Source organism: Nannospalax galili, unplaced genomic scaffold (assembly GCF_000622305.1).
Source record: "Nannospalax galili isolate Female #2095 unplaced genomic scaffold, S.galili_v1.0 scaffold224, whole genome shotgun sequence".
Lineage (NCBI taxonomy): Eukaryota > Metazoa > Chordata > Mammalia > Rodentia > Spalacidae > Nannospalax > Nannospalax galili.
Window position 1 is genome coordinate 326,374 of NW_008351360.1, and position 24,574 is coordinate 350,947.

Here is a 24,574-nt window from a genome sequence, read left to right on the forward strand (position 1 = left end):
ATTTTATGTCACAAGGGTATCACTCATTAAATCACAGCTGTGATTAGGCCATTAAATGGGTCTGTGGCAGGAAGAGTTTAGAGCTGGCAAAGTATTTAACACTCCAGGGGATAGGACGTTGAGCAATGGCAGAGTGCTTGCCTAACACACGCATGTCCCTGTGTTCGGTGCACATACACACACGCACACGCACACACACACACACACGCACACGCACACACACACACACAAGTATTTCAAATAAGCATGCTAACTTCATCAATTAAGATATACAGTCTTTGATCAAATCAGAAGTCTGGCTTGTTTTAAATGGTCTTAGAAGTAGACATTTTAACAGAAACAAGATTTACCTTATGGCTAATCTTCATATTTTTCAAATTTTTTGTGAGGTATTTTATTGTAACTCTAGGGGGATAAGCCAAGATACACTGTCATATCTGAAATAATCTGGGGCAGGAATGCGGAGGAGAAAGAATGACATCCCCTATTTGATGCATCTCCTCTGTTCTCCAGAGCCACATCTCCTGGGAAAAACTAACAGACAAGAAGCTCAGTTGTTCCCACAATCAGAAAGTTTCTCACACAGAGCCTGTTCAGAGGCCACTGCCCACCACCGAAATGATGGCATGGCTCCTACCCACCATCTGCACAGAAGTCCCTGGAGAGGCCCCTTCACAGCCCAGGCAGGGCCCTCATCACTCACACTTCAGCTTGGATGACCTGTGGCTAGAGAAGACTCAGAGGAGGAAGCTGGAGAAACAGGCACAGCTTAGAGGGAAGATGTGCACAGGGATGGCGCACATGAACCAAGCCCAGGTAAGCTGGCTGCAGCACAGGTATCTTCTGATGTCACCTGTTATCCCCTCCTCCTCTCTGGAAGCCTGCCATTTCCTGACTCTGTCCTGGACTGACACATGTTCACCCTTGGTCCCCTATGTCACAGAAGCTGACAGGGCTCCACCCAGTGAGCATGCATGTGTTAGCTTTCCATTACTGTCACAGATACCTCAGATAATCAATATATAAAAAGGAAAGGTTTGGGGAAAGGTTTGAGATATCTCAGTTGCTGCAAGCACAAAGGCCTGAATTCCATCCCCCAAACTCATGGGGCTTTTTTGTAATTTTTTTATGCGTATAAGTGTGTTGCCTGCATGTATGTAAGTACACCTCTGTCCTGCAGTGTACGGTGCCCATGGAGGTCAAAAGGGCATCAGAATGCCCTGGAACTGGAGTTACAGATGATTGTCAGTTGCCATGCGGCTGCTGGGAATTGAACCTGGGTTCTCTGCAAGAGTCAAACTCGTGTTTTAAAGAAAAGAAGAGAAAAGGAAAGGAAAAAGAAGAAGAAGAAGAAGAAGAAGAAGAAGAAGAAGAAGAAGAAGAAGAAGAAGAAGAAGAAGAAGAAGAAGAAGAAGAAGAAGAAGAAGAAGAAGAAGAAGAAGAAGAAGAAGAAGAAGAAGAAGAAGAAGAAGAAGAAGAAGAAGAAGAAGAAGAAGAAGAAGAAGAAGAAGAAGAAGAAGAAGAAGAAGAAGAAGAAGAAGAAGAAGAAGAAGAAGAAGAAGAAGAAGAAGAAGAAGAAGAAGAAGAAGAAGAAGAAGAAGAAGAAGAAGAAGAAGAAGAAGAAGAAGAAGAAGAAGAAGAAGAAGAAGAAGAAGAGGAGGAAGAAGAAGAAGAAACCCAGACATGGTGGTACATTTATAATCCAGATCCTGGTGAGGTCGCTGGCTAGGAAGCCTAGCCAAATTAGTGAGCTCCAGGTCAGTAAAAGACCTTGTCTCAAAAAGCAAAGTGGACAGTGCCTGAGCACTGCTTCCTATGTTATTGGCACCCTATGTTATTCTCTGGCCTCCACACACATGTACACATATGTGCAGCTGCATGCACACACATGCATTCATACAAACATGCAAGCATACATACCTAAACACACACATACACAGAAAAAAAGAAGCAGAGTTTATTCTGTCTCATGGTTTCAGGGTCCCTGCGACTTTGGACTTGTGGAAGCACAGCACATCATGGTGGGAGTGGGCCCTCTACCTCATGACAGCTGGGGGGAGAGAGAGAAAGCAATTGGGGTCCCACAGTTCCCTTCAACGGCCCACACCCCCATTACCTGAAGCCCCAAAGCTCTTAAAGGTTTCCATCTTTCTAAGTGGAGGACAAAGCCTTTAACATCCAAGCACTTGAGGGACATTGTACACCAAGCTAAAGCAGAGCAGCAGGGATGCTGCACCACGGGGCTTCCCCAGAGTCTCCAAAGCACAGCAGTGCAGCCCCTATTCTTCCATGTGATCCATCCCCACCAGTGGCCAGCACTTGAAACCATGGATACCTTCATGACATTGGCAGCCTATTAAAACTGATATCACACAGACCATTGAGATGACTCAGCAGGTAAAAGCTCTTGTCACCAAGCCCAATAACTTGGGTCCATGTCCCAACTTCCACGTGGCAGAAGGAGAGGACTTATTCCAACAAGTTGCCCACACACACAAGATAAAGAAATAAAATGTAATAGTGATTTTTAAAATGACTTCACAGTCTTTACAGCATACTTTTTCCCATTTGATGATGGTTTCTTGTTCTTTCTTTTGACAAAATGGCAATGTTATTATGACATATGTGTGAAGAACACTTCTCTGAATCTCACTTCATTCCCAAATAATGTTTTTTATTGAGGTGAAATTCATTTGACAATGAACCATGTTAAAGTGAATGATCCAGCCACACTTACTCTATCCACAGCATTTTGCAAGAATCACCTCTATCTAAATCCAAGGTATATTTCTTTTGAAAATTTTTGCATTTTTTTTATTAGCATGCAAAGTACCAGGTCCTGCTATTCCAGTCTCCTGAAAACTTTTTAGTGGTAGACCCTCCTTCCCACTCCTCTCCCCCATCTCTCTACAGGTGATTTGTACCCTTCTGCCTCAGAATGCCCCCTTCCACTTTCAGGTCACATGAGCTCCCTTACCCTCCACACCGCCTCCTTAACACCCATTTTCCCTCTCATGGGCCCTTTCTAGATTCTTGACCTCTACTCACACTTATTCCCACATAAATAAAGAAGTATATAAATTAGAAACTAGGCTCTGTATATGAGAGAGAACATGTGGTATTTGTCTTTCTAAGTCTGGGTTACTCTACTGACTATATCCTCCAGATGCAGCCATTTTCCTAAAAATCTCACACCTTTTTCCAAGATGTTTTCATTATCATACAAGGAAAGCCCCATTTGCTGAACAGTCACTGCCCACTGCTCATCCCCTGGCTCTGGGATGCACCAGTCTGCATCCGTTTCCTGTGGATTTACCCATGTTGGGTATTTTGTGGAAATGGAATCATGGATTGCGGCTGTTTGTGCCTGGTTCTTTCATAGTGTGATGCCTCGGAGGTTCGTCCATGTCTTAGCACCTGTCAGGACTTCACTCCTGTGTAGGCTGAATATTCTGGTATGTGTGGACATTTGTTTCACTTGTTTCTTCATTTATTGATAGATATGTAAACTGGTTCCAATTTTCGACCACTATTAATACTGTTTCCAAGAACAGTATATAAAATTTTTTTTGAATATGAGTTTTCTGTTCCTTAGGGTGTAGACTTAGAGTCCCTGGGCCATCAGTAACTCTGTGATTAACTTTTGGAGAAGCTTCCCGTGTGCCCCTTGCCACACTGCACTGTCTGTCCAGCAGCAGTGGGGGCTGCAGGCTCTCAGCATTCTCCTCACCAGCACTTACTTTCTGTTTTGTTTCATTGCTGTTGAAAGATACCAGGTGCTCATGAGGCTGGGAAGGAGAGAAAACCCTTCTACCCTGTTAGTAAAATGTGCATCAGTCCAGCCATCACTGACGACTGGATGGAGGTTCCTCAAAAAGCTAAAAATAGAAGTAACCAATGAGTCCCAAACCCCACTTCTTAGTATTTACCCCCAAAGACTTGAAATCAGGGCATTAAGGAGATTTTTGCATGCCCATGTTCACTGGAACACTATTCACAGTGACCAAGATACAGAAATTGAATGTCAATTTCTCCCTTTTGGAAGAGCGCATCCCCAAATTGATTAGGCTAAAACTTTGGACTACTATGGTAGTCCCCAAGGCTAAGCTGACATGCTGGGAAAGGCAGAGTGAATGGGACCGGCTTTCTGTGATTCCAAGTGTGTCTTTTAGACCACCTTATGTTTTAATCATGGCAGGTTTAAAGAAATCTCAGAAAAAAGAGGTGATTTGCTTGCCTAAAGCTGCGGTGTCCACGAAACCTCCTTTGCTGAGTGCCTCTTACAATTTGCCCTGATCTTCAAGGGATATAAAACTTGATGAACGTTATTCATGAAAAATGGGTGCCTGTTCTCTTCCAGCATGTAGCTTTTGAAGGTATTGTGAAACAGTGAAAAGAGCATTGCTTTTGGAGTCGAAATATCTGGGTTGTACTCAGTCTTAGCAGTACTATGTACTGACCTTGGTCTTTCACCTCTCTGGATTTCTGTTTCCTCATTTGTAAAACAGAATGAAGCATGTATAAGATAATTCTGACTCTCAAATCATATAGTGCTGTTCTTCATAAAACCAAAAATGAGGTAGGCCCATGCTTGAGCCTCTACCCTGTAAAACTGGGAAGCAGAAGGGGATGCTACATCGGGAGAAAGTTTGTGGTTTGAGAGCTATAAATTCAGGCAGCAGAATCTTATAGGTATCATAGCCTCCTTGAGGGTTAAGGAAAAAAAGATATAAAAAACCCTCAAGAAGCTAGGTTTCCTGACTCTGCCCACTTTCCTGTTCTTACAGCTGGACTCTAGCGGCTAAAATGTTCTGGCAGCAGAGTTGACAGGTCCGAGGAAACATGCTCGGTTGTGCCCATGTGAGGACTCATGCTCCAGGTGTAACTAGGTGCTAGGCATATTGTTAGGGATGGAGGAAGAAGGGAGCTGAACTGAGCTGGCCCCAAGGGCTTAGTGTCTCTGTTCAGTGGAGCAGCAGGTTCTTAGCATGTGATTCACTAGGCAGAAGCTGAAGAAAGGGTTTAGGGAAGGAAGACTGAGACGGGCATACTCACCCAGCTCTGAGGCAGAAGGAGGTAGTGGTGCTGATTTACAAACAAGTGGCCTCCCTTTCCCCTCTTCCTCACCCACTGGACTGTTCTATCGTGTAGGCAGGGCATGGGCATCCAGTCAGAGCTCAGGTTGCTGCCAGGGAAAACACTTTGCTGGGGGCTGTAGGTCGAAGGGAGGTTCTGTGTTCATTTCTTTGATTACATTGAACCCTCCACACCCTCACTTACATTCATGCAGGAAAACACTCATACACATACAATTAATAAATAAATAAAATTTAAAATTATATTTATTATTTGTTTATTTATTTAAGGAGGGAAAGGGCAGCATGCATATGGAGAGGTAAGAGGACAGCTTGTGGGAGTTGGTTCTCTCTTTCCACCATGTGGGTCCCAAGAATCAAACTCAGGTCATTAGACTTGGTAGCAAGCACCTTTATTCACTGAGTCATCTCACCAGCCCAGGATGGGTAATTTCTACTGCATTTTTTCCTGGAAGAAAGCAGATATATTGAGTGCACTGCAAGGAGCGGTGGGCTGGGCAGTGACAAGTGTGCTTCCTGCCCTGTAGTGCTGTCTCAGAGTTATTGATTCCTCATCCCATTTTACAATTTAACGCTGCCAGTGACCATTTTTTACTCATTATGTTTTCAGTTTTAATCCACTTAATTCTTTTTGTGTGTGTACTTCCCTACTGAAAGCATGGTTACATGTGAGCTGCTTTAGTCTTTGATAGTTCTGGCAGCTGTGTCGTCCTGGTGCTAGTGCGTGCCCATTAGTCTTTTCCTTTGCAGGTTATTCAGATTTTCAGAGCTTTTTGAATGGTAATTAGCTTTGGATTCTGTAGTAGTCAGTTTTCTCATTGCTGTGACCAAATACTCGACAAAAGCAACTTAAGGGAGAAGAGTTTATTTCAGCCTAGAGTTTGAGAAGTCCATCATGGTGGGGAAGGCAAGGCAGCAGGAGTCTGAGGTGGTGGGGCTCATTAGGCCCATAGTCAGGAAGCAGAGATGAGTCAGCTCCCTTTCTCCTTCTTATTCAGAACAGGACCCCAGACCATAGGGGGCTGCTGCCCAGTTAGGATGGGTCTTCCCACCTCAATGAACCTAATCTAGAAATCCTTCACTGACATGGCCAGAAATTTGTCTCCAAGGTGGTTCTAGATCCTGTCAAGTTGACAATCAATGTTAAGCATCACAAATGTTATGTAGGGGACTCTAGATCTTATTCTAGAAACTGACCCAGTTAAATTCAGACCACATAGTCTCATTGGCCTTAAATGGCTGTTGCGTATGTCAGATTGGGTTTCCGGGTGTCTGCAGTGGCATTTAGATGATCCTGATCACTGGGCCCAGTCTAGCAACTGTGGCGTATTCCTCTGTGAAATAAATATTCTGCTATTTCCAGTCAGATTCACTTGTACACAGTTTGGGGGTGAGCCCAGGAGTTCTGTGGACACTGTGGGATCACTTTCTTGAGCTTCTTTTTCTCTGTGCTCCTCCAAACACTTCCTGGCTTTCAGAAGCCACCTTCTCATTAGCAGTCTGGGGCCTTTGTTTCCCAGTCTGCCACTTGCTGCACCTGTGTCTCCCTGACACGCCAAGTGGCAGGAGGGCAAAAAAAGAAACAGAGAGTCTGTCCCATAGGGACAGATCCTCTAGTCAGAGAAGAATCCTCTCCCTTAAGGTTTTAGGTATGTGCCTGGCCTCTACTGCTGTATTATAATGGGATTTCCTTTGGGGCTTCTAGTGAGAGAAAAGAACAAAACACACAGGATTTCCCACGTTCCCTCACATGCTATGGGAGCTTTCCCACTTGGTTTTGTTTTGCTTTGTTTGCTGTACTAGGGATTAAACCTAAACCACATACATGCTAGACAAGCCCTCTAACACTGAGCCATACTGAGCCTTCTTTTATACTTAAACAAGGGGTGATGGGCTGAAGAATTCGCTCAGTTGTTAAGAGAATGTACTCCTTTTGCAGAGGACCTGCGTTTTGTTCCCAGCACCCACATCAGGTAGCTCACAACCACCTGTAACTCCAGCTCCAGGGGATCTGACATCCTCTTCTGACTTCCCTGGGCACTGCATTTAGGTTCACAAATCTACACTCAGATGCACACATATACACATAACTAGAAAAACAAAAATAAAGCTGGGCATGGTGGGCCATGCCTTTAATCCCAGCAGTTAGGAGGCAGAGGCAGGTAGATCTCTTGAGTTTGAGGCAAGCCTGGTCTACATTTGAATTCCAGGCCCCTAGGAACTACATCTCTAAATAAAACAAAAGTTAAATATTCTTTTCATGGGGGGGGGCTGAAGAGGTGTGTCAATGGTAAGAGTGCTTAATGCACAAGCAGAAGGACCTGAGTTCAGATCTCTAGCACCCTCATAACAAGCGAAGCATGGCCACACATGCACCTGTAACCCCAGGACTGTGGGAGGCAGAGACAGGAGGACAGCTGGGGCTTTCTGGCTGCCAGCCTAGCTCCAGATTCACTGGAAGACTGTCTTAAGGTAAGAAGGTGGAGAGCAATAGAGCAGGTTGTCCTCCTCTGGCTTCTGTGCACACACACACACACACACACACACACACACTCCACAGACACTTTTTTTTTAATATAGTCTCACTAAATTGCAATGGCTGGCCTTGAGTTGACTGTAGCCCAGGCAGGTCTTGAACTTGTGATACCCTGCTGCCAAGGAACTGAGATTACGGGCCTGTACCATCAGGCCTGGCTTGAGTAGGTTTTTTTGGATGCTATTTTTTTCATGCCTAACTTCAAACTGCTGCTGCGTTCAGGCAATTAAGAGTACAGGAGACTCACTACAAGAGGGGCAACCTTCAGTCTGGTTCTCTTCCGTGACTAGCTTCTATTTATTTCCAGAGTCCTCAGGTAACTCAGCTATTTTCCCAAAGGTTTTCAGGTACATTCAAATGGAAAAACGTATGATAGAGTAGCTACTCTGTCTTAATCCTTAATCACTTAATATTGTGAGGAATACCAAAATCAAAGACGAAGGGCAAAAGCATTTATTTGAATCTATACTGTTCGAGTTACTTTCTGTTGCTGTGAAAATAGCCACCAAAAGCAACTTGGGGAAAAAGGGTTTATTTCATCTTACAGTTTACAATTCATCATGGAGGGAAGTCAGGGCAGGAACTCAAGACAGGAACCTGGAGGCAGGAGCTGAAGCACAGGCCGTAGAGGAACGCTGCTTACTGGCTTGCTCCTCTGGCCTGTGCTCAGCCTGTTTTTTTGCACAACTTTGGGACCACCTGCTCAGGAAGGTACCACCCACATAGGGCTGGGCCTTCCCATATCACTCAACAATCAAGAAAATGCCTCATAGACATGGCCACAGGCAAATCTAATGGAGGAAATTCCCCAGTTGAGGTTCCCTCTTCCCAGGCATCTCAAGTTGACAACTGAAATTACCCAGCAAGTTTATTTCCAGACAATGAGAGTAAAGAAAAAAATATCCCTTCCTTTCCCAAGACCCCTTGTAATACTGGCCCTTAATGTCTGAAGGATACTGTCTGTTTCATCATTGTGATGTGCCAAGGCTTTTGTGAGTTGCATTTTATTTGTATTTAATATTTATTTATGAATGTGTGCAATATGCATGTGTGGTGTATGCGTACATGTGTATCCAAATTCAGAGGTCATAAGAGGAAGTTTGGTGTCCTGCTGTATCACTATCTTACTCCCATGAGATAGGGTCTCTCACAGTATTGTGCTAGACTGGCAGCCAGTAAGCCCCAGTGATCCTCCTGTCTCCATTTGCCATAGTGCTGGGATTACAGGCACGTTGTCTACATTGAGCTTTTTACATGGGTGATGGGGATTCAAACTCAGATTCTCATGCTTGTGCAAGTGCTCTTATCCACTGAGCCATCTCCCTATCCCATGAGTTGCATTTCAATTAACTAACCCCTAAACAATATGCTTTAGGTAAAATTAGCAGTTTTGCTTTGGAGGGAATATTGGGCTGTCTGGCTGACAAGCCCCATTGCTGACGGCAGCTTGCCCCACAGGGATACAGACCCATTTGCACACACTGCACACTGCAGAATCCAGGACTTTCCTACCTTATGGGTTTCCATATATCCATACCTCCTAGAGTGTAGTGCATTTTGGCCATGGACTCTACTCAGGAAGGAGCCTGAACAACTGGAGAAGTTAGGAATTCTCAATAACGGCCTGTTGCCTGTTTCTTCATCCACCTCCCGCCTCTTTCCTTCTACCCCAGGGCTGGAGGAAGACAATAGTCACCTCTCCAGAGTCTCTGCACCTCCCTAGAAGAAGCCACCTGCTCTCCCAGAGTGCCCCAGTGGGACTGAACTACACAGGCTGTCCAGAGCCCATGCCTGATACTGGTGAGCTCTGTTCCTCTTTCTTGTTATATACCTGGTATGCTGTCAAGGACAGGAGTGAGTGTTGTGATAACTATGTCTGCTTGTCAATCAGAAGCAGTTCAAAGGTGAAAGAGATTGATAGTTGTCTCATCTCTTCAGTTATGAAAGACAACCTGGTACCCAGAGAAGGGGTGTGGTCAGATGCTGTGATGATATCCCCAGACCTGGCTGTGAAAAGTCTCAGGTTTGGGGCTCAAAGGGAACACTGAGATGGACTGTATTTATGGATAAGAGATTAATTAGGTTATTAACACCAGGGAAAGACAGCATGGTGGGGCTCTGGAGAGAGTTTGGGCCCACAAGGCAGACGTGGGGGCCCCTTTTTCTAAGCTTCAGAGGAAGGGAGGGTTCCATGCCATGTGATTGATGAGTAGTCTTATGTACAGACTTGTAGAGGAAACACATAGTTTGCTGTCTCAAATCTAGTCGTGGAACTTGGGTGCCTCCCTTTCTTCCTTGAGCTTTACGGAGGCCTCTGGGTCCCTGTCCCAAAACTACAGCGAACAATAGATACTTACCCACAAAAGGGCTGAGTCATGCCAGAAGGGCAGAGAGCCCCAAAGATCCAAGCCAGCCCTCTTCCAGCACAGGCACCCTCTTCCTTAGCCCCATCCAGAGGGTCTAGGGGGTGCTAAGAGATGCTTCCAGGCTCCTGGCAGAAGGATAGATGTGGAGTCTCCAGCCCTGAGCAGGTGCATGTTATGTCACATGGCAGCCTGCCAATCTAAAAACATTCAGCCAGTTGCAGGGGAGGCAGGTTTGTAAGACAGGTTAATCAAGATAAAGCCCTCAGCAGAGTTGAAAAGAACAGCACTTGAGAAAGCAAAGCATTTCCCTGTGCCAAGCATGGCAGTGGAGGTGGGGGCTCAGGCTGTTGGTCAAGGCCAGTAAGGGTGAGGAGTGGTCAGCCCCCAGAAGTAGCATTTGCTCATGGCAGGCAGAGTAGGCAGCTGTAGAGAAGGCCAGGTCTTGAGCTCAAAGTCCACTGGGTGTGATGGGCACTGATCCCTGGTGGGATTTTGGTTTTCTGTCAGTAAATGGTCATGCTGAAACTGCATTGTGAAATGGAGGCTGTGATCATAAACTCACAATAAGCAAAGTCACACACGTACAATTCTGACATCTGCTGAAAGAATGATTTCCAAGAAAAGGACATTTTCTCATACAAACCCTAAGTAAAGTAATGGAATTACTTAGAAGATTGTGGAAGGGAGCTGAGGAGCTAGCTCAGTCAGGAAAGTGCTCACCATGCAAACATGAAGACCTGGGTTTGATTCCCAGAAACCACATAAAAAGCCAGGCATAATAGCATAGGCTTTAAATCCCAGCACTGGGGAGGCAGAGGCAGTGGATTTACCACTGGCTCACTGGCCAGCCAGCCTTGTCTACCTGGTCAGTGAGAAAAAACAAGAAACAAAAAACAAACCTACTTACTCATCAAAGGAAGAGCAGGTGAAAACCATGAACAAAAGAAAGCTACAAATGTCCTGACTTAGTCCTTAAGCTCCAGGAAGGTGTTGGAAATTAGAAGCCAAACCATGAAATCACAATGAGGGTGGGGAAGAGAAGCAAGACCAGAAAACAAGGCAGAAGATAAAACAGAAATTATTTCAGAACTGAGAAGAAAAAGAATGAAAACAATAGAGATGGTGAGCAGTTTGGAGGACAGAAACGGGAAGTAGAGTTTGTACAGAGTGGAAATTCTGCAAGTTTGGAACACAAGAATTAGAGTAACAGCAGAAATTGAGGGAGGAAAAGAAAATTCACCTAAGCTAAATATGAACACCCAAGAGTCTCTCGCATTAACCTGTGAGACAGGGAGGCTGGAATTTTCACTCCTTCATGACAAAGAAAGACAGAGAAATGGAGCATAAACTCAGCTTCTCACCCCAACAGGAAGTATGGCTACATGTAGACCTGATTATAAACCACCACCACCAGCACCATCACCACCATCATCATCATAATCATTTTGGTGTGTGTATAAGGCAAGGACCCATGTCACAGAGGCTTTAACACTTCTTATCCTGTACAAATTTATCTGAATTCATTAATTGAAACAATGCTCTGAAGTAACAGTAATACATGTTTATGAATCTTTGAGTTTGTAAGAAGGTGATGTGTTCAGGCATCAGAGTCAGCTTTCACGATGGATTATCTCTAGAAAGACTTCTGTGCCTTATAATTGTCCTTCCACATTCTTCATGTGTGTGTGTACACATGTGTGCTTGCATGAACGTGGGTGGGTGTGTAAGCGCATGCATGTACAGGGAAACCTCAAGTGTCATTTCTCAGGAACTGTCTACCTTGTTTTTTTTTGAAAAAGGCTCTGTCACTGGGACCCAGAGCTTGCTGCTACGGCTAGGCTGCTGCTTCCGTCAGCAAGCCCTGGGGACCTGCCTGTCATTGCCTCCCTAGTGCTGGGATCATGAACACAGGCCACCATACTCCATTTTTTATGTGTTGGGCATTGAGTTCAGGTTCTCATGAAATCAGGAAGAACTTTACTGATGAACCATCTTCCAATCCCTAGTAGGCAAGATTCTGCCATTTTCTCATCCTTCCCTAGCACCGGCTTTTTGGTCAGTAGCCATACGCCAAGCAAATGGAAGCCCAAAATAAGCAGGAATATCTGTACTTTTATCTGATACAGGAGGCATTGAGCCAAAATTAGTCAGAAGAGACAAAGACATATTACTAAAGGGAACACTCCATCAGGGTGATATAACAATTATTAGTATATATGCATATATGCATAGCACATCAGTGCAACCAGTTTCATAAGACAACCATTACTGGACACAAATGGACAAATAGATCCAGATACAATAATAGTAGGTGACATCAATACCCATCTCTCACCAGTAGGTGGCAATAGGTGGATCATCCAGACAAAAAAGTCAACATATGAACTTCAGAATTAATCAAATGGACTTAACAAACATCAAAAACACTCTATCCAACATCTGCAGTATACACATTCTTTTCAGCAGCCAATGGAATTTTCTCCAAAATAGTGAAAACTTTATCTATAATACAATTTTTACTGAATAAAAAAAATTGAGATACTTTTTTCTTTTCTTTTTTTTTTTTGTCTTTTTGAGACAGGGTCTCCTTCCAGCTGTCCTGGAACTCACTATGCAGACCAGGCTGGCCTATAACTCACAAAGATCCACCTGCCTCTGCCTCCCAAGTGCTGGGATTAAAGGCGTGCTCCACCACACCCGGCGAGATACTTTTTTATATCTTAGCAGATTATAGTAGAATAAAACTAGAAATCAATAACAACACAAGCTGTAAAAACCATACACATGGAGACTGGACAGTGCACTCTTGAATTATCATTGAAGAAATCAGAATGAAATGAAAGAAAAGTAAAACCACAACTTATCAGAACCATTGGGCAACAGGAAAGGCAGTTCTAAGAGGAATGATCATAACTATGAGAGCTTACATTAAAAAACCACAGAGATCACAAGTACCTTAATGATGCATGTCAGGATCTTAGAAAATAAGAGCAAGCCAAATCTCAAATCAGTAGACCACAGGAAATAAGTATCAGGACAAAAATTAATGAAATGGAACCTAAAAGAACAATATTTTTTAAACAAAACAAAACAATGAAACTGAATTGGTGCTTTGAAAAGACAAGTGAGATGAACCAACTTTTAGCCAAACTAACAAAAAGAAGAAGACTCAAATTAATAAAATTAGAAATGAAAGAGAACCATTACAACAGATATCAATGAAATCCAGGAGAAAATTGGGAAATATTTTGACACCCTATATTCCAAAAATCTAGGAAATCTAGGAGAAATTTATGAATTCCTAGACACATATTATCTTCCAAATTTAAACCAAGAGGCTATAAACAACTTAAACAGCTCTATAATGAACAATGAGGTTAAAAATGAAAAACTCAGCCTCTATGACACAGATTCATTTCAGAATTCTGTCAGTTATTAGAGAAAAGCTAACATTATGCTCCTCAGACTATTCCATAAAGCAAAAAAGGAAAAAATACCACCAAGCTCAGTTTATAAAGCCTGTATTATTACTCTGATACTAAAACCAAGTAAGGAAACAAAAAACCATAAGCTAATTTCCTGGATGAACATGCATGCAATATTCTCAATAAAATTCTTGCAAACCAAAATCAGCAACACATTACAAAAAGTAATGATCAATTTTATTTCATTCCAAACACATGCAAGGATAGTTCAACTTACATAAACCAGGAAATGTGATAGAGCTCACAAATAGACTCAGGGACAAAAATCATTTAATCATTTCAAAAGATATACAAAAGGCCTTTGACAAAGTTCAGCATCCCTTAGTGATAAAATCCCTACAGAAAGTAGGAGTGAAAGGAACATATCTCAACATAATATCATCTATATATAACAAACCTATAGCCAACATTATACTAAATGAGGAAAGACTGAAAGCATTTCCTCTAAACTCAGGAATGATACAATGCCTACTCTCTTTGCTCTTATTCATTGTAGTGTTTGAACTTTTAACAAGGGCCCTAAGGCAAGAAAAAGAAATAATAGATATACAGAGGAAAGGAAGAAGTCAAATTTATCTCTATTTTTAGATGATACGATTTTATACTTTAAAACCTGTAACGATGACACCAGAGAACTCTTTAAGTGTGATAAATGATCTGATAAGCCCTTTCTGAAAAGTACCAAAATATAAAATCAACATGTAAAAATATAGCATTTCTAATACATATAGTACTACTATAAAATATCGTATTACTAATTACAAACTTTCTGAAAAATAAGAAGTAAATCCCATTCACAACCCCCTCCCCCCCAAAAAAAATCCTTGGGCATAAACCTAACCAAGGGGATGGAAGACCTCCACAATTAAAACTACCACACTGAAGAAATTGGAAATTAATATTGTGGACACAGCTGCACTACCAAAAGCAATATACATAATTCAGTGCACTCTCCATTAGAAGTCCAGTGTCATTCCTACAGGACTAGAAAAAAAATTCTAAAATTCATGTGGAGGCACAAAGCACCCTGAATAGCCAAGACAGTCTTAAGCAGAAAGAGCAATGCTGGAAGCATACAAAATATTTGATTTCAAATTGTACCACAGAGCCATAGTGACAAAAAACATCCTGTACTGGAACAAAAGCAGACACATAGACCAATGGAGATCCAGAAATCAGTGAATGCAGCTACATCCTCTTGAATTTTGACAAAGATTCCAAAAATATTCATTGTAGAAAAGTCAACTTCATCAGTAAATGGTGCTGGAGAAACTGAATATCCACTCGTAGAAAACTGAAACTAAATCCCTATCTCTCACCTTGTAAAAAATGGATCAGAGGCTGGAGCACTGGCACAGTCATTAAAAAGGCTCAGGTTCACAACCAAAAGACAAAAAATGGATCAGAGACCTTAACATAAGACCCAAAACTGCTAGAGGAAAACATATGCAAGACTTCAAGATCTAAGCATGGGCAAGGCCTTTCTGTGATAAGAACTCCAATAGCTTAGGAAGTAATAACAAGAACTGATAAATGGGATTGCATGAAATTGAAAAGCTGCTGTACAACAAAGGAGACAATCAGCAGAACAAAGAGACAGCCTACAGAATGGGGGGAAAACCTTGTCAATATACATCTGACAGAGAATTAATATTTAGAATCTGTATATAATTCAAATAATTAAACACCAGGAAAAAACGAATCATCCAATCAATAAATGGGGGAAATAAATTGAACAGTTTTAAGCAAAAAAGCAAATAGCCAATAAAAACATGAACAAAATGGTCAACATGCCTAGTCATTAAAAACTAAATTGCGATTCCATTGTACCCCGTTCAGAAGGGCTATCAAGGACCCAAGTGATAATGGAGAAAAGCAACTCTTCAACACTGCTGGTGGGAGTGTGAACTTGTATTAAGGCTCCTCAAAAGCTGAAAAATCAAACCACTATATGATCAAGTAACACTCCTGAGTATTTACCTGAAGGAGAGAGAGTTTTATTCAGATGTAAAGAATAATGTCATTTGCAAGAAATGAGTGCAAGTGGAGATCATCATATTAAGAGAAATAAGCCAGACCCAGAAAGACAAATAGCACGTGCTGGCAGACTACATTTCATATTCCTTTATAATCCTTATGTCTGCAAAGTGAGAAATAACTCTTATTTCCTTTTCTCATTTCTTATTTTTAACTAATGTGTATCATGTTATATGTTGATTCATGAATACATTAGATAATCTTTAAATCAGGTTAAACATTTTCTGGATAGTCTTCTTGTTTCTCTTATGCAGAATACAGATTTCAAAGTGTGTGTGTGTGTGTGTGTGTGTGTGTGATGAAAGTAGAAGGAGGAACATACATGTGGGGGCAGGAAGTGTCTAAAGGATGGGGTAGGGGAGTTAGAGGGTAATGTGGAAATGGAAGACAACTTCCTCATACTTTTTGTGGAGAAGGGGGACCAGCAAGGGGTGGGAGGGAGGCCAGGTGACAGGTGAATATGAGCAAAGTATAATGATATATGAATGAAAATGTCACAGTGAAATCCATTATTTTCTACACTAAAAATTTATTTTAGATATTTTTATGTACATGAGTGTATGGCCTGCATGTACGTAAGTGCACCCATATTGTGCAATGCCTGCAGAGGTCAGAAGAGGGTGTCAGATCCCCTGGAACTGGAGTTATAGACAGTTATCAGCCTCCATGTGGGTGCGGGGAACCAAACCTGGGTCCTCTGCAAGAGCAGCCTGTGCTCTTGACCACTGAGCCATCTCTCCAACCCCGTTTCACAGTATTTTGTTGAGGGTTTTCATTTACATCCCATAGACATGTTGGTCTGCACTTTCTTGAGATATCCTAGTATAGTTTGTGCATCAGGATTAAATGAATTGGGAACTTTCCTCTTCTAGTTTCAGGAAGAGTCTGTACACAATTGGTACTAATTATATTCGTCAGTATTTGATAGAACTCAGTAGTGACACTTCTTTGGGCCTGAGCTTTTCTTTATAGGAAGTTTCTTAATGAAATTTCATGTTCTGAAGGTCTAAACTTCTTTCATGTGTTTTGGCTGTTTGTGATTTTATGATGAATTTGGTTTTTCACCTCAGCCATCTCGCTTGTTTGCATACAATTCTTCATAGTATTCCTTTGCTAGCCTTATTTCCACAAAAATATTAGTGTTTTCACTTTCACTTCTTTTTATTTCTTAGTGAGTGAATAAAAACATAAAATTGTACATATTTATGGGGTGCTTTGTGGTATTTTGATGTATATACATTGAGTAATGTTTAAATCCAGTTACATATCTATATCCTCAAATATTTATTTTTATGGTAAAAAGTTCAATGAATCTCTTCTAGCTTTTAAAAACATTTATTATTTATGTATTTGTGTGTGTGCTTACATAAATGGATGTGCACATGTGCCTTTGTGTATGTGTGTAGAGGCCATTGGGTGCCCTCCTCTACCACTCTCCACTTATTCCTTTGAGGAAGGGTCCCCCACTAAACCCTGAGCTCACATTCTGTTTGCTAAGCTGGAGGTCAGCAAGCCCCAGTGATCTTCCTGCCTCCGCCTCCTTGGCACTGGGGTTACAACATGTGCTGGACACCCAGCTTGCTACCTGGGTGCTAGGATCCGAACTCCAGCTATCATGATTGCACAGCAAATGCTCTTAATCATTGAGTCATCTTTTCAGCCCCAAGCTTTTGAAATACTTAGTACATTATCGTCTACAATCACTGTACCGTGCAGTAGCATCCTGGAACTTCTTGCTCCTAACTATAACTTAATACCACTTATCGACTGCTCCCAGTTCCTGCCTCTCTAATACTATCCTCAGTATCTACACTCAGTAGATACTGGGTAAATGTTTCAAATGTGCTATTTTAATTTAATTAATGCGTCTTTCACTAGATAACAAAATTTTGGTGATTGCTATAGGATTTAGCATATGTCACAACGAGCTTCAGATGTACACCACCTTCACTGCAGTAATTAAGAAATATTACTCCTATGTAGCTCATTCCCCTCTCCCTTTTGTGCCATCGCTGTTATGCATGTCATATCTGTTGATGTTAGGAACTGTGTAGTGCCTTTCTAAAATGGTTCCTCTATCATGTGTTGCCATTTTCTTATCCCGTAACAGCTTTTCTCTACACACACACACACACACACACACACACACACACACACACAAACTTGTTTGACTGAGATCCGGTCTCACTACACAGCACAAGCTAGTCTTGAGCTCACTGTATAGTCCAGGCTGACCTCAAATTTGTAGCTATCCTCCTGCCTCAACCTGTTGAGTGCTAGAATTACTATGTGTGTGCCAACACACCCCAATTTCTCTATTATATTTCTATATGTATTGTCCCAATGTTATTTTATACAATTGCATTTGAAGTCAACTAGAAGAAAAATAGGAATTCACAGTCTTTTTAAAAAATATTTTATTATTTTTATTTTATGTGTATGCATGTATTGCCTGCATGTATGTGAGTGCACCCATCGTGTAATGTCGTGGAGGTCCGAGGAGGGCTTCGGATTCCCCTGGAACTGGAGTTAAGGATGGTTCCTAGCCGCCATGTGGGTGCTGGGAATTGAACCCAGGTCCTCTGCAAGAGCAGTTGGTGCTCTTAACTGCTGAGCCATCTCCCCAGCCCTGAATTTACAGTCTTTTATAATCAACACAATTACCTTTACTAGTATTCTGCTTGTGCTAATATGGATTCAAGTTACCACTTCAAGCTTCTTGCTTTTAGTCAGAAGAACCTATTGGTATTTTTTTGTTAGTTTCTAGGAGCAGTAAATTCTCAGTTTTTGTTTACTTAGGGAAAATATTTACCTTCCCTTTGGAAGCACAGCTTTACTGCATAGGGGATTTTTGGTGTACAAATGTTTACTTTTTCTTTTAGTATTTATTTAATGGTCTGTCAGACTTCTGGCCTGTTTCTGTTCAGAAGTCAGCTGTTCTTTGCATCATCCTGGCCTCATTATATTTCCATCACTGTGACAAACCTGAGATAAACAATGTGAAAGAAGTGATTTACTTTGTTTAGTAAACTGTGGTTTTAGAGGTTTCGGTCTGTTACTTCTTAGCCCTTTTGCCTTTGGCCCATGGCATGGCAGTTCAGTGTGGTAGGGAACACGTGGAGGAGGAGGCTGCCACCTTGTAGTGACCAGAGAAAAAGTGGGTGAGAGGAAGACAGCAAGAGAAAGAGAAGGGGCCAGGATCCCAATATCACCTTCAAGGTCATGTTTGTCTCCAATGACCCAACTTGCTCCTGCCAGGCACCACCTCCTAAATGTTCCACACCTCAACAGTGCCACCAGCTGGAGAACAAACTCAATGCATGGGCTTCAGGGGGACATTTAAGAGCCAAACTATGGACTAGGGAGACTGCTCAGCAGGTAAAGGCAAAGCCTGATGACCTGAGTTCAATCCCCAGGCCCCTTGATTCCTACCAGTTTGCCTCTCACATCTGCATGTGTCACACAATACAATAAATAATGTAATTTTAAACTCTAAAAGAAAACCACTTTGCACTCATGATTTTTTTTCCTTGTCTTTTGCATCTGGTACTTTTCACTGTGATATATCTGCTTGTGGGTCTATGTTTATCTTGGGACTACTTTGACTTTCTGACTATACACTTGCAGGTTATTGTTTCTCAATAAATCTGAAAAGGTTTCAGCCACCGTTTCTTGACTCTTCCCCCTCTCCCCTCCCTCTGTGCTCTCTGGAATCCCTGCTACTTGGGTGTTGCTGTAACTGGTGTGTTGCTCTAGTGCCTTCCCTGTACTTTGACTTTTGTCATCTCTGTTGACCTGCTTGGACTCTTTCTACGCAAACTGACTGCTGAACCTTCTTCTGTTTCTCTGCTTAATTCCAGAACTTCCATTTGGTTCTTTTAACACTATTTCCCTCAGTTTTAGCATTTCCTGTAATGTAACATTGTTGTTAATATCTGTTAATCATACCCTGTCGTTCTGTGGACATGTTTAAAATGGCTTTGTTGATTATTTTCTTTTCCTGACAATATCTGGCCAGTCTCACAAGCTCTACGACTGGCCTACTTTTTTTTTTTTTCTAGCTATGGGTCACACTTTCCTGTTCCTTCACATGTCTCATACTTTTTGGTTAGAAACTGGATATTTTAGACAGTGTATTATATACATGCTGAATACTGTTCTCCCACTAGACTTGATGTTGTTTGCTTGCTTAATAACTAGGTGGATTGTTTAGGCACATTTCATTCCTTTCCCACAGCATGAAGCTTTTGATACACCCCGGGAGTTGCTCCTCTGGGCATACGCACAGTTGCCACATAACAGTGGCTTCGCTAGGGCTTTCCCCTCCATCTCAGACCCTACCAAGTTATTAAACTTTACTAAGTAGTAGCTGACTTCTCTATTATTTAGAGTATTGCTCCAGAGCTTAAGCATTCTATAAGTACTCCAATCAAATTCTGGTTCATTTGAAAGAATGCTTTCTGGTGTCAGTATTTGGTGCTGACCCCAGAAGTACTCTTCCATCTGTCTTTATTCCAGTTGCCTCTAGTGGGGTTAGTTTAGGCCGATTCCTTATTACATCCTTGAATTTCCCAGTTCCCGTCACAAAACCTCCACTGTTCTTGCAGGTACCTTTAGGTTGAAACTTCTCTGTGTTCTGTTACAAATGAGGTCAGTTCCTTTGGGAAGAAATTTGGTGCTGTTAAGTAGCCGGCTTTTTCCCTAAGGCTAAAATCTTTGAGCCTGGACTCCTGATCTAGGGTGGAGACAGAGACCAACCTCTCTGACACTCTCGAGCCAGGGGTTCAAGGAACAACCGTAGCTGACATCCTCTGGGTTTGCCTGCAGGAAACTACCTCACCCACAGTATTCTCCACAGCCAAAATAGAAACCCCTGCTGCTTGCCCACTCTCTCAGGACACTGCCTCACCCACAGGTAGCTACAGGGGGCTAAGAAAGGTTCTTCTGGCCACAGAAGTTGGGAGGAGAGGGTTGTAAAAGGCAAGGAAGGAACAGTCTGGGTTCCAGTACCATAGACTCTGCCTTTCTTACTGAATTGTCACTGATATTCTTGAATTTATTTTCTGTACTTCTTGACCACCACAGCAGAGGTTATAAATGTGTTTTATATCACATATAACATGCACTATTTCACAGGGGAAGTTGGTCAGTGAAGTTCCTTTCACAAGCTTCCTGTGAGTAAGCTTCAGTCTCTCCTTGTATGACAACCTGTTGGTCATCTCACCGGGGTTCTCAGAGACAAACAGGGTGACTATGCTATGTCACATCTTATCTGTGTCTTAGTTTCTTTGTCACAGCCCCAGCATCTGTGCTATGAATCCCAGTCAATTCATTCACACAGTAGCTGCACACAGTAGGTGGTGATGACAGTCCAACAGGAAATGTCTGGGAACCCTCAAGGTAGAAGGAAGGGGACCCACAATTACACAAGGGTCCAAAGCAAATGTAGAAAGCCTTGGGATGATTCCACTACTTCCTGGGGTCATGACATTGGCTTAATTGTTCTTCTCAGTTAAATTTTATTGCAAAACATAGGTAATCATAACACCTATTGGATAACTTTGTGGACATTCCATAGTATATGCAAAGAACCTCACTCTAGTATACACTTACTAAGTGCCAGGCAACATTTTGGATGCTGCACATCGAATTTTTGTTACTTTTCTCATTGCTGTGACAAAATCCCTGACAAGCAGTAGCATAAGGAAGGGTTTATTTTGGCTCACAGTTTAAGAGTACAGTCTATCATGGCAGGGAAGGCATGATGGGAGGAGTGTGTGAGGCAGCTGGTCACACTGCATCTGCCGTCAGGAAGCAGACAGTGATGAATGTTGGTGATCAGCTTGCTTTCTCCTTTTTATTCCATCTGGGACCCCAGTCCAAGGTCTGGTGCTGCCCACATTAGGGTGGGTCTTCCCACTTCAATTAATCTAATTTGCAAAATCCCTCACAGGAATGCCTAGAGACTTGTTTCCATGGTGATTCTAAACCCTGTCAAGTTGGCAATATAAAACATCACACATTTCATTTAGTCCCCACAACCATCCTGCAGAAATAATTATTCCTATTCCTATTTGATGAGTGAGGAGAGAGCTATCTGGAAAGTTAAGTAATTTGCCCAAGGTCAAAACCAGGAGGAGATAACCCAGGATTCAAATCCAGATTGCTCTGCTTTGAGTTTCTTTCTGCTAAACTTTGTTATAGAAACTGACATACAGGGTTAGTTAGGAAAGAGATTGGACAGAAATGGATCTGTAGGCTCAGACAAGTTCTGACCGCATTCTGTTTCTACATGGATCCATTGATTCATTGCCTTTAACCTCATCAAGTCATACTGCTCCTTCTGTGTTGACCTGATATATCACTGTTAATGTAGACATATATACAAACATATGAATGTACTCCCTTACATGAATACACACTATATACACACTGCACTAAAACATTTGTAATTATAAGCCTACTATGTGATAGTGACTCTTCTGTCCCTCTTAATACTGTCAGAAATGGAGCCAATACGCTTGACGGATATTAAAGTGTTAGGAAGACTTTCACCAATTACCCCACTTACACCTGAAGGAGGGAAAGATTTGGTTTTGCTTACAGTTTAGGAGATTTCAGTTCATCATCCTTGGTTGGTTTGATTCTGGGTAGGTGGTAATACAGAATAGCACAGTGAAGAGTGTGTGGAGGTGGATGCTGCTCACCACACACTGGACATGGAACAGAGAGTAAGGAATAAACTGGAGACTGCCTATGACCTTCAAAGTCACCCACCTCCTAGACAGTACTACCCACTTAGGGACATTAAATATCTAAACTCTAACAGTGGGCTTGTGGAATCTCCCCAAGTAGGGCAGCTCTTATGCTCCTTTGTACCCTGGAATAGGAAGCCTTACATCGAACCTTCACCATCACCATGGTTTAAGGAAAGAAACATAGACTCTTTTCCATAGTGCAGCTGAAAAAGGACCTCCACCCTTCCCTGTAGTATAGCTGAGATTGCCTTCCTGATTGAAATCCACAAAATCTGGGAGGATTTGAAAGGGAACTAGGCTTTGCAAGGCATGGGGCCTAGGAGCCTACACAGGCTAGACTGTTCAAGCTGCTGCCATCTGACACACAGCCCTGGCACCATCCACTCAGGAGTACACTTTGGTCTCCATAAAGTCCTGTTCTGAAAGAGCAAGGATCTTTCTTCTGCCATGGCATCTTGGCCATGTCCAGGCCCCACTCAACCCTCTGCAGTTGTTCACAGAACATGAAGCCTGTGGCAGGTGCACTGAACCCTCTAGGGACACTGTTGGATAAAGTGCTGTATCTTTGCCACACACCTTATCCATAGTAAAGCAAAAAGGGGAAAATCAGCATGTGGCTAATCAGCGGGAACAAGTGCTGGAGAGGCATGTGTCTTGCTGAGGAAGGACCTGTACTGAAGATATGAAAGTTGAGGAACCAATAAAGTAGACTGCAAAGAGAACAGCATCCCAGGTGCAGTAAATGCAAAGGTCCCAAGGCAAAGAGAGCCAGCCAAGCAGCTATTGTGCCTGCAGCACAGAGAGTGAGGAACAGGGAAGGCAGGAGGTACAAAAAGCAGCCCAGTGAGAACATGTAGGTTTTCAGGGTCATTTGGGGTGTAAAAGAAGCCTTGAAGAAACTGGTGCAGAAGAGTGACATGATATGATTTGTATTCTCAATTTCCCTCTGGCAGCTCTGTGGGCGAGCCCGAAGCAGCCTTCCAGACACAGCATGGTTAGGAAGCAGCAGAGTCAGGGAGAAACAGGCTACCCTGACTCACCTTGGAGGTAGAACCGCAAGCTTTGTGCATGGAGGGCAGTTTGGAGGGACTGTGACTCATGATGGCACAGATGGTGACCCTCCATGCACAGAGTCTTCATTTGTGAAGCATGGGGGGAGGGGGAGCTGTCCTTCCCAAGGTCAGGAAAGAATGAAATCTGGGCCTGAAGTATGGTAGCTGGATATGGGGACTAGGAAGAGCACAAACCCCACCCCTAAAATGAATAAAATAAACCAGGGACATTGCCAAGGCACCCTCCAGTGTCCATCAAGTGAAATCCAACACCAGAATTGTTCAGAGCTGGTAATTCACTTAGAACCCTGTGTGGCTAGGGCATAGGGGCTGCTATCTATGAACACACAGGGTTCTTTGTGATGTGGAGCAGAGCACATGCAGCTTAGGGATGGAGGTGGTCTCAGGAAATAGACCTCACACACAAGGACAGGAGAGCCTGCTCTTTTCCAGTGTCCACCCTGTATCATCTGGTGTGCTGGACTTCTGCAGTGTCCAGTGTCATCTTCATTGTCTAAAATGCTTATAGCACTTTACAACGGAACTAGTTCCCAAGAATTTAGAGTGCTGATGCCAGAGAGAGGAGAGGGGATTACAAGGGTTGGAAAGGGTCAGTAGCTAGGATCAGTCTCTATCGGAACTTCCCCTCACACTTCTCACTGTCCTAGCTAGACCAAGCGTTCCCCTCACGGCCTTTTCCATCTGGGTTTTCTAGTTGGTTACTCTGTGATGGCATCTCAACCTCTAGGCATACTCCAGGAACCTATACAGGGCCCAGAGCGCAGGTAGCAGCAACCCGAGTCCTTCCAAACACCTTGTAAAGTGCTTTTGGCCCCCAATTTTTGTGAATGCCACTGGCCTTGGCCCCAAGCTTTGTCAAGCTCTTTGACATTGCTTTTAAGGAACCCTTAGTAACCACCAATCATCCTGCCAGCTACTGGTTGCCAGGAGGGCCACGGTACCAGTGATCACCACTCACCTGTGCGTGAGGCGCGCGTACCGGGAGAGTGCATTTCCCCCAAGCCGGTATGCGCAGCTGCGGGACCCGAGGTGTCTCCGGGGACCGCATGGCCTGTTGCCTGCGGTAACCTTTGCGAGTGCAAGCGGAGTGCCGGCACCGCAGCACCACTCTCCCTCCTCCCAGATGCACGCGTGCGGATGCCAGCGGCCACTGCGGGGACCCAGGGCGGCCGGGGCCCCGCGTCCGCGCCCCAGGTCTGCGTGCGCGCGGGCGAGAGCGCGCC

General features: G+C 43.1%; 1 protein-coding gene across 1 annotated transcript in view; it reads left to right on the forward strand.

Moving 5' to 3' along the window:
- The window catches only part of Arhgef4 (Rho guanine nucleotide exchange factor 4), a 180,720-nt gene that overhangs the window by 72,233 nt on the left and 83,913 nt on the right, over nucleotides 1-24,574 (forward strand). Inside the window, 2 exon segments of the mRNA XM_008848268.3 lie at nucleotides 514-816; nucleotides 9,306-9,432. Coding sequence (XP_008846490.3) covers nucleotides 514-816; nucleotides 9,306-9,432 — 430 coding nt within the window.